Source organism: Danio aesculapii, chromosome 3 (genome assembly GCF_903798145.1).
Source record: "Danio aesculapii chromosome 3, fDanAes4.1, whole genome shotgun sequence".
NCBI classification, from domain to species: Eukaryota; Metazoa; Chordata; class Actinopteri; order Cypriniformes; family Danionidae; genus Danio; species Danio aesculapii.
In genome coordinates this window covers 22267765-22284266 of record NC_079437.1, presented here as the reverse complement: position 1 = coordinate 22284266, position 16502 = coordinate 22267765, and the positions used below count along the sequence as shown (strand labels likewise).

The window sequence follows — 16502 nt, the reverse complement described above, 5'->3', positions numbered from 1 at the left end:
GATGTCAATTTGATGTAAAAACAATATCAAACACTAGCGTCAAAAACACATCAAAAATCCTTTTCACGACTGTCCTGTCTTTGACGCCAATATTAGATGTAATTTTGATGTCGTTTCAAGATAGTTTACATGCATTGTAGGGATAGAAAATCCATTGTAAATTTGAAATTGACACTTTCAGATAAGAAACATTTCTTATGTTATACTTTGTGTGTCATTATTTTTTTGGTCAATAGAGCATCAATGTGTGAATGTCAAATAGACGTCAAGGTTTTGACATCAAATCGATTTGCATTGTTAACGTCAATGTTATGCCATTTTGATGCTACACAAGGTTTCTCTTACATTGTGCAAATAAAAAACAAAAATCCCTCAAAAATGGGTGTTTTTAAGAACTATATACATGAATATATCATTACGGTATCCTTCAGTCAAGTTGTACTGGGTTGCTAGATAAAACTAAGGTGCAGTCAGGGTTAAACAGCCAACGAATTACTAAAATTGAGATAATAGTCCCATAATTATTGCAGCTGAAAAAAAAGAAAGTTTCTCATCTGACAGAAAAATTATTTTAGTATACTAGGACTGCGAAAGTCAGATAAATGCCATATAAATGCAGTTTAAGATGATTGACGTTCAAATTATGCTGCAAATTATGATTTTAGGATTGCTAGAATGTGTTGCTTATGCCTATCGTTCCACAAAACTGCTGTGTTAAGCCATGGTCACTTTTCGCCTCATAAACTTCCATTCATACGCATGCGAATGCAGCAGACCCGGAAACGCAAGCTCGTCCGACAAGTTTTGCAGTTCGCTGCATTGCAAAGTTCAAGCTTGGTAAACTCTGACCAGTGAAACTGCATCATGTGACTGCATGAGACCAATAAAAACATGACCCATCTGGACAGAAATGTAAAATATGGAGCAATCGATCGCGCCGTACAGCAGAATTTCACAAGCTCAAATTCTAGTGTGACCGCGGGATTACCCTGTTGCTTTACATTATTGACCAATGTAAATTAACAAAAAATGTATAGAAATGAACAATTACACCAAGTAAAAGCTGAAAAAGTAAATACTTTCAGAGGAAATATGGAAGAATTGTCAATACTGTGCTGCGAATGAGAGTTTTCCAGCATCTGAAAAACAAATAATTCTCTTTTTGGTTAATTTACGGCATGTCTATGTAAGCAATTTGTTAAACCATTTCTAAAGGCTGTTCACATGGTTTCTCCATTTGAAACAAGAGACAAAGCACCTAAAAAAGCCAAAGGTAATGGTTTAAAACAATACTTTTCTGACATGGGAACATGTTGTGTGGAACAAGCCCTTAAATACTTAACGCATAAACTTTTTTGGGACATTTTTACTTCTCATTTCTGTGGATTTGATTTGACAAATCGGATTATAATTAAAGCCTCAAACTCATTCAACTGCTGTTAAGACTCCAGTTTTCCCAGGAATACAAATTTTTTAAATGTAAAAACATTCAAGACAAAAAACAAACAAACTAACAAACACAAAAACAACTCTATTTCACAAGAAAGCCTAACTATCTTAAAGATGGCAATTTCATATTAACTTAAAATCTAGAAGTTCATACGAAAACATACAAATGAGATTGTATGAATTCATATAAATGAATGGCCAAAAAAAATGCCAACAGTTAAGATTTTCCCATGAGACCGTGTTGCTTTCCAACACCACAACACAACTAGAAGGAGATTCCACATCCTTGTATATAACAAATAATACTGATCAATCCACGTCCAGCAGGACTGAGGACAAAGAAAATCATAAAACGTTAGCATTCTCCAGGCCTCTCTGTAGTGCAGTCCAAGTGCACTTAGCGTGGTCCCCGGAGAGCAATGCATTGGAGTAAACCCACTGCTTAAACAGAGAGGGCTGGCGAAAGGATTTGGGTAGCAATAAACAAGGCCATATTTCTGATTGATGCACAAGTCTTACTCTGTCACCTTACAGAGTAACAGGGTTGACCGAGGCACACGAGCATCGACTAACCACAAGCACTGGACTGGTGATGTTTCTTTACCCATAAGCCCCTATTCATCCTATGTTTCCATTACCATACACAGAACACAAACATGAGAAGCCCCTGAATGCTAACTCTAAACGTCGAGATTCCACTTTCCTCACCCTGTTTTCCAATGCTGTCCTTAAGCTAAGAAAAAATCCCCTCTCCTTCACCATGCACAAAATGGACAATTTTCACTGTATTATTTGCCTGAATGTGAAAAGGAAAGCCCTTTACCCCTGCACCCCCCACCCCAGCACATTGCTTAAGCGGTTTTAATATTTAAATATATGCCAGAATATATACAAACAGTCCTCTTGTCAGTCACTGCCTCACCATCTCATCCGTTCCTTCTTCTCCTGCAAGCGTGTAATGAATGAAGAGGTTTGTACATTCCTGCAGAGAGGTTTAGAATACCTGTAAGGGCGCTTATAAAGAAACAAGGAGAAAATGACTAAATGACTATAAAAAAGGGCCTCCTGATGGCTAGACGTCCCTCGGGCGTCTGGTACAGTGTTTGTTTTGTCCCGTCTCTGTCCCCGGGAACATCCCCTCATGTGTCCTGGAAATCTTCAGGTCATGGAGGGGGAATGTGGCTGGAGGGAAGAGTGGGTGAAGTTCAAGGCGTTTCTGTCGTCAGATCTCCATCATTTCGCACAGCGGAAGGCTTACGAAGGCTCCAGACTCTTCAGAGCGCCAACCTTCGACTCCAAGTCAGTAATCTGAGATGGAAACAGACAGGGGTTCAAGCAGTTACACTTAAAGGAACATTAAACAGTTCAGTTTTACCATTTTTAATCCATTCTGTTAATCTAAAGCCCCGGATAGATCACACAATTTTGGTCACGATTTCGGCGTGATTTCCTTGGCGTTGGGTGTTGTGGGGATTCGTAAACGACAAATGGGCGTCATGACACAAGATTCAATCGTTTCTTCACGTGTAATGTGGCATAGTTCACGACAACCGATACCATGCCTCACGTGTCAAACGACACCATCTCAGAAAGTCTAGAATCTTTAATTTTCTTTCCCGTTCTTCACGATGAGTTCTGTCACGTGGGTGACACTGGGCAATCAGAGCACATAATTTCTCAGTTATATCTGTGGGTGCTTCCGTTAATGTGCCGGTCAGGTAATCAAAAACAGGCTGCATATTTACTTATGTTTGGGTATCGGGTGGTCTTGGTATTGGTTATGTAAACTTTAACTACCTTTTCTAAAGTATTAAAGTGTTTTAAGCTATTTTATCTGACAGACTGGCACAAATATGCAGACATCTTCATCTCACAACAAGTTTCTAAGTTCTCTCAGCCTTCCAAAAGAGTTTATTCCTCTGAGGTAATCTGGCAACATGTTCAGTTCTGCGAATACATTGTAAAAGCATTTCCTGCTAATTTAAATTGGTCATAGTGAAAACTGTTTAATATAGGCTCCTCTGAAACTGTGAATACTTCACTTTAATTGTATTTAGGCTGGATTATTATTTTATTTAACAAACCAACACAATCTCACGGCAATTTGTGTGGCGCATATTGCGGACTTGTTTTGAAGCGCTTCACCTCAAATGTTATTCGTTATTCTTGTTTACAGACAACTGACTAACAAAAGATACATTAAAATTAAGATACAAATTATAAAAATCGTTTCAAAAAGATATTTTGTTCCAAGAAAAATATATGAATTAAATTTTTGTTTGTACCCCTCCACTATTCAACTGTTGATGGGGAATTCATTGTGTCTTGATGAATTTCTGATGAATTTATCACTCTCATTTATATGCTTATTTAAGTGATTTCAGTATTATTATTATTATCTATTGTATTATTACCCATACCTGTGGAATTATTATCATGTACTGTATGTGTGCTTTGGTAAATAAATAAAAAGTCACTCTGTGCAAATGCAGTCAGATGAGAAGAGAAATTAGAAGAGCAACATTAATGTCACAATGAGGGTAGATTTATGCAAGCAAGGCCATAAGGGCACCTTCGTTCTGTTCTGTAACTCATGATAAGGCACACCTGCACGTGTGCCCACACTCATTTGTAATGACTTCCAAAAAATATGAGTACCCCTGAACTTCAGCTGAACTTACAGTTGACAGCTCAGTGAACAGTGAACAAGATATATTGTTGAGCATTGTTTTTTGGCTGAGTCATCACATTTGAAACAGGAAGGAAATACCTTAACTGGACATGGGTAGGACCCTGAAAGAACCTGAGATTCTATTGGTGGTGGACACCTGAGAAATTTGAGATACTATTAGTGGAGAAGCTAAGGGAGGTGTGTAATGTGTAAATTTGAGTGGAGTGTTAAGACAAAGAAGTGTATTTAAACTGTGTGTTAGCCTATACTCATCAGACACTTGAACGACCTGTGTCTGTTGTTACTGATGCTTTAACAATAAACTGCTTTGCTTAAAGACTTCGGAGATCTCAGACTTTGTCATTTTTTGAAAACTTTGACTTAGAGACTTCGAATATTTTGCAGACCAGAATCTTTTTTCCACAACACTATCCGGGTGGATGATTTGTTTCGCTATGAAGATTATTTTAGCGATTATGTCTTGAGCATCCGATTTGTCCTTGGTGCTGATGTGCTTTCATTAGGGATGCACCGATATGGATTTTTGGCCGATATCGATAACCGATAACTCTTTAGACTTGGAGGCCGATAGCAGATATATATAGGCCGAAAAAAATTTAATATTTAAAAATGTTATATTTTTATACAGCAAACTTCATAAAAGATTGAACTGCTCTCATGAACTGAATAGTCTATACTCAAAGCAAAAAAAGCTATAATTTCTAAATTGCAAGATGATTTTATAGACCTATATTCATGATTTCACATAAATCAGCATGTCAAAAATAAAGTTCCTTTTCTTCATAGCAAATTAATATGCAACTTGACTGTTGCATAAAAATTATAGGTTAAATAACTAAATGGGATTTAATCAACAAGAAAGTTAAATATATTTTAAATAAAATGAAAATGAAAGAGCTAAGGACTGAAACCAGCTCAAATGTTCTTAAATAAAACGTGTTACAGTTATGTACATATGTAAAAATATGTCATGTCCGAAAAAGCCTTTTTTAGAGGTGTTTTGACAGTTCAGAGCCACCGTTCAAGCCAAAAGCTAAATACAGATTGTATTACTTTAGAAAATACGGCATAGATTCATCCTATTTGGCATTTGAGATTCTTTTGAACACATGTAGCTGCTGCTTGTCAATCAGACAACGCTTCTACAGTATGTTCGTTCTTGCTGTCAATTGCGGGAAAAATGATCGATGAAAAGTTTCCGATAAACCAATGTGAGCTTCACTCAACTGCGGGCGCAGACTTGATGACAAACACAGAGCATAATATAAAAGACAGACTGTGGTGGTGAGTTGAGAGCCCCTATGCTGGATTCAGTGACTGGAGCACCCAGGGGAGTAGCGGACATTTTAAAAGTGGGGGGGATGGCTGTATGAGATCATACGTTCATATAATTATTAATCACCTGTTTCTAAATGGTCTGTCTCTAAAAGTGAGAGGGACAATTACTTTATAATAAGTTTACTATTACCTATTTCTCGCACAAAAAACTAGCAAAATTACAAGGTCACACTTTACAATAAGGTTTCATCGGTTAGCTAATGCATTTATATGAACTTAAAAACAACACGTGTACAGCATTAATAAATCATAATTCAACATTTACTAATGCGTTATTAAAACCAAAATTCACACTGTGAGTTAACATGAACTAACACTGAACAAATGTATGTTCAATCACTAACATTAACATGAACAAATACTGCAATAAATGTATTGTTCATTGTTTATTCATGCTAGAAAATGCAATGATTAACATTAACTAATACAACCTTAAAGTGTTACCAAATACAAAACTAGCACAAATAAAATACACTATTGGTTTCAGAAGAAAGCACAGGACTGTTTTTAATTTACACACATACATTAGATACCGCTTTACTCTGAACCCAGTAGCACATCTTTCTAAATTGCAGCCTATATTATTTGTCAATTGCACTAGACAATATTACAATATAATTTCTTTTTATTCATCCTTATTGTAGAGCATAAGTATAGTGATGGGATGTGTGTAAGACGGAAGGGTTTCTGATGTCCAAACGCACCTTCTCCTGGAGGTTTTTTGTCTCCACCTTGTGGCTGGCCTCAGTCTCCTCTTGTGCTCTGCGCTGTGCTGTCTCCTTCTTTAAATACTCAATCTCTCTGCAATAACACACACACACAACACAGTTTAATCCTTTTGTTCGTTTTCCACCTGAAACACTATACTCATTTGTTTTGTTAACCTGACTGAAGTAATCATTTTAAGCATTTTAAACATCCTTTAGCACAATAATGTTTCTGTTTAAGTATGAAAAGGATTTACAAAGTTACAAAGCACACACTCCACTTCTAAGTAGGGATGTGAGATATACAGTTGAAGAATTATTAGCCCTCCTTTGAATTTTGTTTTCCAAATGATGTTTAACAGAGCAAGAAAATTTTCATAATATAGTCTGATAATATTTTTTCATTTGGAGAAAGTCTTATTTGTTTTATTTCGGCTAGAATAAAAGCAGTTTTTAATTTTGTAAAAAACATTTTAAGGTCAAAATTATTAGCCCCTTTAAGCTATAATTTGTTTTATATTCTACGGAACAAACCATCGTTATACAATAACATTCCTAATTACCCTAACCTTAACCTAATTAACATAGTTAATATTATTATTATACTTGTATATATATTATATTATACTTATATTTACTGCCATCATGGCAAAGAGAAAATAAATCAGTTACTAGAAATGTGTTGAAAAAAAAAAAAAATCTCTCTGTTAAACAAATTGGGGAAAAAAATAAACGGGGGCTAATAATTCTGACTTCAATTGTATATACTATCCAGTAGACAGTAATTATTATTTAAAATATGTATGTTTTATATACATATTATATAGAGTGTTCCAAAAATTTCGCAATTTCACACAACATGGAACTGCACCTCTTTCTGTAAATCTTTTTTTCCAAAAACTTACAAAACACAGTTTTAAATTTTAACAATTTTGATATTATTGTGCTCGCTTTGACTGGCCATTGGGCAAGTTTTTGCTGTGAAAACCTGGCAACCCTGGAGGGGGAGCAGCAGCTCATTTGCATTTAAAAAACAGATATAACTTAACTGACAACTTATACCCAAAAAGTGGCCATTTACATCATGGTGTAATAATAAATGATATTATTGTAAATGACACATCAATATTTTGATGTGAAACTTCGCAGACACATTCTGGGGAAACCTGACTTCTGAAATTCCTTCACTCACTTCTGCTGGTACTCTTTGATGAGGCGTTTGGCTTTGCTGTACTTGCGCTCCAGTGCCTGGTATTGGGTCTGCGTCTCCTTCAGGTGCTCGTCCACTGCCTGGCACAAGCTCTGAGCCTCCATCCAATAACCCTCCAACTTCTCCATGCGCTCCTTATTCTCCCTCACCGTCTGCTCCAGCTGAGCCCTCTCCATTCTCCAGCGCAGCTTATCCTGCTCGGCGTGAGCCAGCTATGGAGACACACACACAATCACAAGGGTAAACAAAGGTCGCATAACAATCTCTTATAAAAGTTTACCACTCTGAAAGCTGAAAACCAAGACGAGCACGTTGACTTGTGGATGATCATGGTGTGTGAGTGTGCTGGTCATACCTTCCTCTTGAGCTGCTGGATCTCAGCCTGAGTCACAGCATGTTTGATCTGGAGCTGGAGACACAGAGATGGAGAGGATTACTCAATTGCTCAGTGGAGGCAATGTTAATGTGCATACTTCTTAAGATTATTGATTCAGATATGCGTCTAAAAACAATTCAAATGAGATTTAAATTCTGCAATAACTTCATCTGACACTTCTAAAGAGGTGCTTTACTTTTTGTTTCTATCAAACTTGGCTGCATATGCAGTAAGTACATTTTTAACATCAGTGCCAAAAATTGTCTATAGCCTGTAGCCATCCAAGGTCACCACATCTACCAATTAATTTTTCGCAATTTCTAAAAATACAGCCATCAAATATCATCAAAAAATATGGATGCTATTATTTATATGTGAAATGGTGATAAAAAAATAAAGAATTTCTTCTATTAATCTGGAAGAAACAAAATGCAGTCACATGTAAGAGGGCTATTAACATAGTTTTACATATTTTACCATAACCACAATTTCAACAACTATGTTACAGGACGATTTCCGATCCTTGCAGTAGCTTCATATATACAGACATGGACAAAAATGTTGGTAGATTTTGACTGAAGAAAGAAAAACTGAAATAACCCAAAACTGAAAAAAGTATTAATCAAAAATGTCAGAAAATAAACTAATGAAACTAGATATTGCTTTAAAATTTTGGTTCAACCATAGACTATAAAAGATAGACAAAGAGGCGGAGCGTGAGCAGAGCTACAGACACTTGCTTGCATTTTGCTTAGATGGGCTTTTCTTTGGGAGAAATGCTTAATACCTCATTACCTGTGACTCGATTTTGTTCTGACCACATGGGCTTGGTTGTGTACTATTTCAATAAAGTGTTTAATCTTTTAAAAACACTATTGTAATACGCTGAGGCACAAAAAAATGTTAAGATGTTTTGCTACAGGAGGAAAATGCAGATTACTTCCAAACACTTCAAATATAGTCTGTGTTAGTAAATGCAAGGCTATTTATGAAATCCAGACATAACACTGTATGACAACGTTTCAGATGACTGTATTATAGCTACAGCCAATGAAGCTGTTAGATTCTGGTGCTCTAAAGCGTTCTGGCAAGTTCTAAAGAAAAATATAAATCATAAATTATCTTAAAACAAATATTGTTTTATATTGAGATATGAGATAATTAGATAAACTGAGCTAGACAGACAAGCAGATGATAAAAACAAATGTAAATAAAAGTTTTGAAAATCTATTTCTGATCATACAATTAAAATAATGTTCAGCTGTTGGCACCAACAGGGCATCAATTCCCAGATAATTTATAGGGCAAATCAAAGTCTGTAAAACCAGCGTGAGCCGGTCTGAACACTTTTTTTTGGTCCGCTTTAAAATTGTCCTCATGTTCCACTGACCTCCTTAAACTTGTGAGCCAGTTTCTCCGGGTCCATCTCCACAGGAGAGAGCATATCTTCATTCTCTGCCAGATCAAACACCTCGATGGCATTAGGAAACATGGGGCTCATCTCTTCCTCTTCATCTGTGGCACATTCACCCGTCTGAAAAGAACAGACAGAGAAAAACTAAGACTGAGACATTCTTTTTAAATGTTTTAATGCAAAACACCCTCATGTTTGAAACCTAAACCCGTCTGGAGTCTTATCAGTGTGATAAAACCATCAACCACTAGATGTCAGAGTTAAGCAAGCTTGAAGCCAATAGGATCAGGAGGAAAATGCATGCCAGGACACTATAAAAACACTCCTGTGACTGGCCAACCACCATTTTGAATTGACTGTGCAGCTGCAGGAAGATGAAGTAAAGCAAACTGAAGCCACCTGATTCATTCATGTGCTAGATTTGTACTTATTTGGAACCTTGGAGAACATCTAGAACCTTCAACAAGCATCCACACACTCGTCACTTGTGTATTTCTGAGAAAACTGAGCACCATAGTGAAAGCATGTACCAACACATCTGAAATAAAACAACCAGCCTTTTCGCCACATCCAAAAACTGCAATTACTCTGACCCCAAATGCCTGCTATACACCAAACGGCCTAAAGAGTGCATCGCAAATACACACCACTATCACAAACATCCTTTTAAGGGGACTTCCACGGCAAGCTGAGACACGGGCAGGCAAAACTCCCGCACAATGACTTCCTGTCTGGAAACTTGTATCAGGGTTCATGACATGCATAATGACACATACATCTCAGTTCCTCTGATGCAACATGTTGTGCTTGTTAATAATGACTTTTAAAATAAATTCTTTAGAATATTTACACCAATCTTTTGTAGATCTGTAAAAAGAAAAGTCCACTAGTACTCTAGATTTAATTTAATTTAAAAACACAGATAAAGAGAGAGAGAGTAGTTATTAGGAGGACAAAGAGCAATAGAGGGAATCTGCACAGGCTGCCAGGGTTACAGCTCTACTATTTACGAGCAGTGGCACACAGTTACAGAGAATCAGGGGTCAGGACCTCAGTTTAATGCTGGATGTCATCTGCTCCTTATACTATGGTGTCCCTGTCACTATCCTGGGGCATTGGCACCCACACAGATTTCAACGAACGCATCTCCTCACAAACACCTAGATGGTGATCCATCCGGGTCCTGACAAGACTCAACACTGCTTAGCTTCAGTGGACAACCAAAATATGGCTGTGGCAAATTATGAACATACATCGCCAAACTGAACCGCTACTTAAATGAAATAGTGACATCTACATTTTTTACAAAATTTGACAACCTAAAATTACCAAAGTCTGGAGCTTTTGGAATAAATATTTTTCAGTCAAATCAGAGATTAATAAAACATTTCTAACATGTCTTAATTGTATTTAATTTCATTATACAAGTTTCAAATTTATTATACACAAATGATTTAATAAACGTAATAATATCAATTGTATTATCTTTTTAAAATGAACAATCATATTTTAATAAAACTTGACCATTAACCTATAATATTAATTAAAATAACAAAATAATAATAATTCATTCATTCATTAATTCTCCTTCGGCTTAGTCCCTTTATTAATCTGAGGTCGTCACAGTAGAATGAACCAGCAACTTATCCAGCATATGTTTTACACAGCGGACGCCTTTCCAGCTGCAACTCTGTACTGGGAAACACCCATACACACTCATTCACACACATACACTATAGCCAATTTAGCTTTAGCTTTCACTTCACATACAGCGCATGTCTTTGGACTGTGGGGAGAAACCAGAGCACCCGGAGGAAACCCATGCCAGCACGGGGAGAACATGCAAACTCCACACAGAAATGCCAAGTGACCCAGCTGAGACTCATACTAGCGACCTTCATGCTGTGAGGCGACATTGCTAACCACTAAGCCAATTACATCGCAAAACTAAACTGTTACTTAAATGAAAAAGTTACATCTACATTTCATACAAAAATGACAAAAGCTATAATTAACTACATATTTTGCAGCCAAATGAGAGATTAATAAAAAGATTAATACATGTCTAACATGTCTTAATTCTATTTAACTTCATTATATACAAATTATTTAATACATGTAATAATATCAATTGTATTATCTTTTTAAAGTAAAGAATCATGGAGACAACGTCGGACAGCAGATGAAGTAGACGTGTCTACGTGCATCTCCTGCTATTGCTGTGATTTTGGAGCCACTTTGTACATTCAACACGACCTCAAAATAAGGTAAACAAAGTAAAAAAGACACCAAAACGGACTCTGCTGACAATAACTCCAGCCCGCTCAAAATGGCAGAGATTATAAAGCTGTTAGAGGAACACTGCTAGGCCTGATCAGACGAATGTAAAGCAACCTTGAGTCTAAGATCGACTGTTGTGGTAGCAGACCATTCTTCTAAGATTGCTTCTCTTGAATCTAATGCAAAATAAAGAATCATATTTTAATAACACATCATCATTAACCCATATTATACTGATTAAAATAACAAAATAATAAATGTAATAATAATTATAATAATAATAAAACATTATCAACACACACAAATTAATTATATTATTTAAAATGTAATTTATGTTTATTATTATTATTATTATTATTATATGAATATAAAATTATATTATTTATATTAAATGAGGTCTTTGTCTTTACAAGATGTTTTTTTTCAAGTCACTACATTTAATATTGCTAAATATTATGACAATTAAATCATTAAATTTCTATTTATATACTAGAAAAAGTACTTTTTGATCATTTTTTCTTAATCATTAAACAAGTCTTGAGATGGCGCGGTGGCGCAGTAGGTAGCACTGTCACCTCACAACGAGAAGGTTGCTGGGTCAGTTGGCATTTCTTTGTGGAGTTTGCCTGTTCTCCCCGTGTTTGTGTGGGTTTCCTCCAGGTGCTCCGGTTTCCCCCACATTCCATGTAAAGACACGCGCTACAGGTGAATTGAGTAAGCTAAATTGTCCATAGTGCATAGGTGTTTCCCAGTGATGGGTTGTGGCTGGAAGGCCATCCGCTGTGTAAAACATATGCTGGAAAAGTTGGTGGTTCATTCTGCTGTGGCAAACTCAGATTAATAAAGGGACTAAGCCGAAGAGAAAATGAATGAATGAATGAATGAATGAATGAATGAACAAGTAAGTCTTTAGCATCACATTATCCTTTAGAAATCACTTTAATCTGCTTAAATTACATCTCCATTATATGAAATATACTGTGTACAATTATAAATATATATTATTATTATTATATATTATAATTATTTATATTTAGATCAATGTCAGTAAAACATTTAAATGTTTAGAAAGTATCCTAGCTGCATTGAATTGAATAAATTGATGGTCTCTGCCAGTATATATATATATATATATATATATATATATATATATATATATATACTTTAGTATATATATACTAAATATATATATACAAAAAATTAAAGCATTTACTGAAAATTTAAAAAGCTACATTAGATTTGATCAATTTACAGAGTTTGTTCAAAATATCAGTTTAGATTTTGTCTGAGAGAGATACTGTATAAAATATACTGTACAAGGAGAGCTTCTCCTGTGTGTACAAATGTGTTTTTCTGTCTGAGTGAGCTCAGTTTGTCATTCTGTCGGCCTGAACTCGGGCATGTGGATGAAGCAGCAGACAAACTGTCTGTTCAGGCAGCTCTCACCCGTTCCGACCATATCAGACTGACGTGAGTTCAGTGTTGCGGAGGAGAGTGCGCTGAGAGCTTGGCCACTGAGCTGGCAAATCCAGCCGCCAGACGCACTGCCATTCAATCCTTCCCTTACTTTCACACCCGCCATCTCCAAGAATACTGTGAATCTTTCACCTCTCAATTATTAATCAATTCCCTTCACGCCACGCTAATGTGGGCAGGTGTGGAGGACGTTATGAGATGCGTACAGGAAAGTACAGCTTGAATGTGTTAAAGCAATGCAGTGCTTTAAATCAAGACTTCATTATGGTGATTGCACCATTTCCTATTTCAATGTTAAATGTTTTCCACTGCACACAGCCAAATGCCCATAATTTACAAGCATGACACTGCACACATTTCTTCAGACTGAACACAGCCTTTTGAATACGAGTAATTTTGTCAATTTCTCAGTAAATATAGGCAATATTTTGTGCATTTAAACAAGAAATGTCTAAAGTAAGACCAGCTGGCCAAAATTTGTCTGTGGTAACCTTTGATTTGACCCACCATCCCATCTGAAAATATAAGGAGAATGATGGAGAGGTAATTAGGGCGAATGCAGAGATTGTTATTTAGATTTTAACGTAACCCTTCGTTTATTTGTTTTATTGCTGAGCTACAAAAAAAGCCAAATAAAATGAAATGTTTTAATTAAACGTTGTAAATGAATCAGACTTTTAAAAATGTAAAAACTGTCACTTGACAAAAGCAATGCACAAAATGTTTTCAATAGCGTTATTTCCATTGTGTTATAAATGAGATCATTTGTTTTTAATTTAATAAATTTGTTATAAAAATATATATAATTACACTGCATTAGTTAATATGATTTAAAGCAACTATTTCTAGTTATTTTTAAATATTAGCAAATCAATTAGGAAATTACACATGGCAAGTTTAATGTAATACAGTATGATATATTCGATTTCGCCCTTTATAAAAAACAGTTTGGGCCCCCCTGATTTAAACAAACAGTTTTATTAAATAGTTGTATCCATTAAATTAAGAGTTCTAACATCTTTAGAAATTGAAATATAATACAATTCAAATGAGGTATTGCAAATAATAATAATAATAAAATGACAACCTAAAATTTCAACTACATTTTGTTTCTCTTGAGTTTTTCTTGTTTATTAAAACTTTATTCAATATTTTCCCCAACATATTAATTTGGGACTAAATTTGTTGTTAGATTAGTTCCAGTTTTGGCTTTACATTAAAGGCTAATTTGTTAATTTATTTAATAATATTACAAAATAAATAGAAAACATTACTTTAAATCGTATTAACTAATGTAGTATAACATTTTAAATGATAACTCATTGCAATAAAACAAACAATCGCATTTATAACAGTGGAGTTCAATGCTAATTACACTAGTCGAGCAGAATCCTTTGACTTGATTTGCTAGGCAAAGTCTCTGGATTGTCAGATGACAGTGTGTATATTTAAAGAAAATATGATTCATTTATACCATTTAATAAAACATTTCATTTCAGCCAGCTTTTAACAATAAAACAAAGAAACAATCAAAGGGTAACATTAAATTTAAACTCGCTCTCTTCTCAGATGGGATGGCAGGCCAAATCAAAAGTTACCATCGACCAATTTTGGCCTGTGGGCCCTAGTTTGGTGAGCTCTGCTATAGACAATATTAATTTAAAAGAAAGATCTGGGAAGATTGTACTCGTTTATGTTGAGCACTGTAACTTGATTCATGAGCACTTTAAACATCAGAAATATGACGCATTTATGCACTGACAGATTTATAAAGGGATGATGTTTTATCTTGTTCTTGGCAAACAGTCAAGTGAAAATAATAATTTAGAGAGGGAAAAACAAGCTGCTGCAGGTAAAGTGGATGGATATGATTAAAATCTCAGGAAAACAACAAATTAGGCACTTCAACTCACACTCACTTTCAATGCCTCACAAATCCTCCTGCTCAGTTTGTGTTATTTGTTTTTTCCTCTCCACTGTCGATTAGTCTGGGAACGTGACGTTTGAATGAATTTACTTCAACCAAAATCAAAATGGTGCAACATCCTCCTAACAGACCATAAGCCTTCAGTAGTTCAATCCGAATATTAAGCTACAAGAATAATTTTGTGCATGCATAAAACACAAATAAGCACAGCAGTTTTCAGATCACCAGCTTGTTTTCCATATACATGCTTGAACTGTTATGATTGACACGTCCCTACACAGTGTGCAGTCTTCCCTAATCTCTTCTCATTCATTGCTCATGAGCATGAGAAACCTTTATTTCACTTCACAACATTCATTTTTTAACCCATCATTGTATCCGTTTATTTGCCTTTTTAAATGTGTGCAAACATATATTTATTTAGGTTGTGAATTAGTTTCAGTATATTATCAATTAATATGCAAATATTTAGATGATTTAAGTACTATACAGTTTGTTAAACAATATTTTCAGTCTTTTTGTAGATATATTATATGAATGACTTGCTTTGTTTACCAAACAAGTGGCTCTAATTCGATTTTCGTTGTAAAACTTAAAGAAAAGTTAAGAAGTTATTATTATTTCATGTTTTAAGTTTTTAAACAAAAGCTCTCAAATCTAAAATGCCTTAAAGTGCGTTTGAGGATGAACAAATGTCTCAAACAAAAGGGGTTTGCAACAACATGAGGGTGAGTAACTAATAACATTATTTTTTGGTAAACATTAACCCTTTACAGGACACTCATTGAAATACCCATTTAAAAAAAAAATGCTTGAGTGCTACTGGCGGTTATTACGAGATTTTTGACGCTCCCTTAAGCGACCCAAGTCAAGATGTTACTGATGAAATGACTCTACAAGTAATCCTGCTGACCCAGCTTTTTATCTTCTGTGTGACAGGACCAAATGTTACATAAAAGTATGACACTCATACTGATTGGGATTTTCAGTCTGTCTTAAGAAATTTTGTGGCTGGTGGTGCAAAAAGCAGTATGTAAGGTGGTAGTAATATTTAAGAAAAAACAACAACATGTAAAACATAAATCAATACATTAATAATCATAATAATAAAAAAAATAATAATGATAGACAGTCATATAAAACAGTACTTTATTATAATAATATAACATTGTTGTTGTAATTAGTAGAAAAAATAAATACGAAATAAACTGTATTGTAATTGCTATATTTACAGTTATATTTCACTGTAATATATCAAAAAACAAATATAAAAAAAACTACAACTAAAACTAAGCAAATGAACAAAAAGCCATAATGACAATTATATTTATTTATTTTATTACTGCAACTAGGGGTGTTCGGTTCCGGGTTTTTTGGAGTCAACTCCATTTCTCGACTGCTAATTTTGGAGTCGGTGGAATTGACTCCGGAATCGAGTCCATTTACATTCACTTAAAATAGCGCAAAGATTAAACATGCTGTCTTATATCGCGCTTTACACAATGCTACTGCATCAGTTGCAACATTGTGCAGTTCTCTGGTCAGACAAAACCAGTAGAAAATCATTTCCAGCCAAAATAAAATAGTTATCAACCTACACTTTTTTACAGCATATTTTTATTGTCTAGTTTGG

General features: G+C 35.1%; 1 protein-coding gene across 2 annotated transcripts in view; it reads right to left on the bottom strand.

Annotated features, from left to right (window-relative positions):
* Positions 1–1047: 1047 nt before the first annotated feature.
* The window catches only part of ppp1r9ba (protein phosphatase 1, regulatory subunit 9Ba), an 89211-nt gene continuing 73756 nt past the window's right edge, over positions 1048–16502 (bottom strand). For both annotated transcript variants that reach the window (XM_056453375.1, XM_056453374.1), the window contains exons 7-11: positions 9163–9306; positions 7752–7805; positions 7379–7608; positions 6184–6280; positions 1048–2757 (exon numbers count right to left, since the gene is read on the bottom strand). In XM_056453375.1, coding sequence (XP_056309350.1) covers positions 2704–2757; positions 6184–6280; positions 7379–7608; positions 7752–7805; positions 9163–9306 — 579 coding nt within the window. In that variant the 3' untranslated portion in view covers positions 1048–2703. The remainder of the gene's footprint in view (positions 2758–6183; positions 6281–7378; positions 7609–7751; positions 7806–9162; positions 9307–16502) is intronic.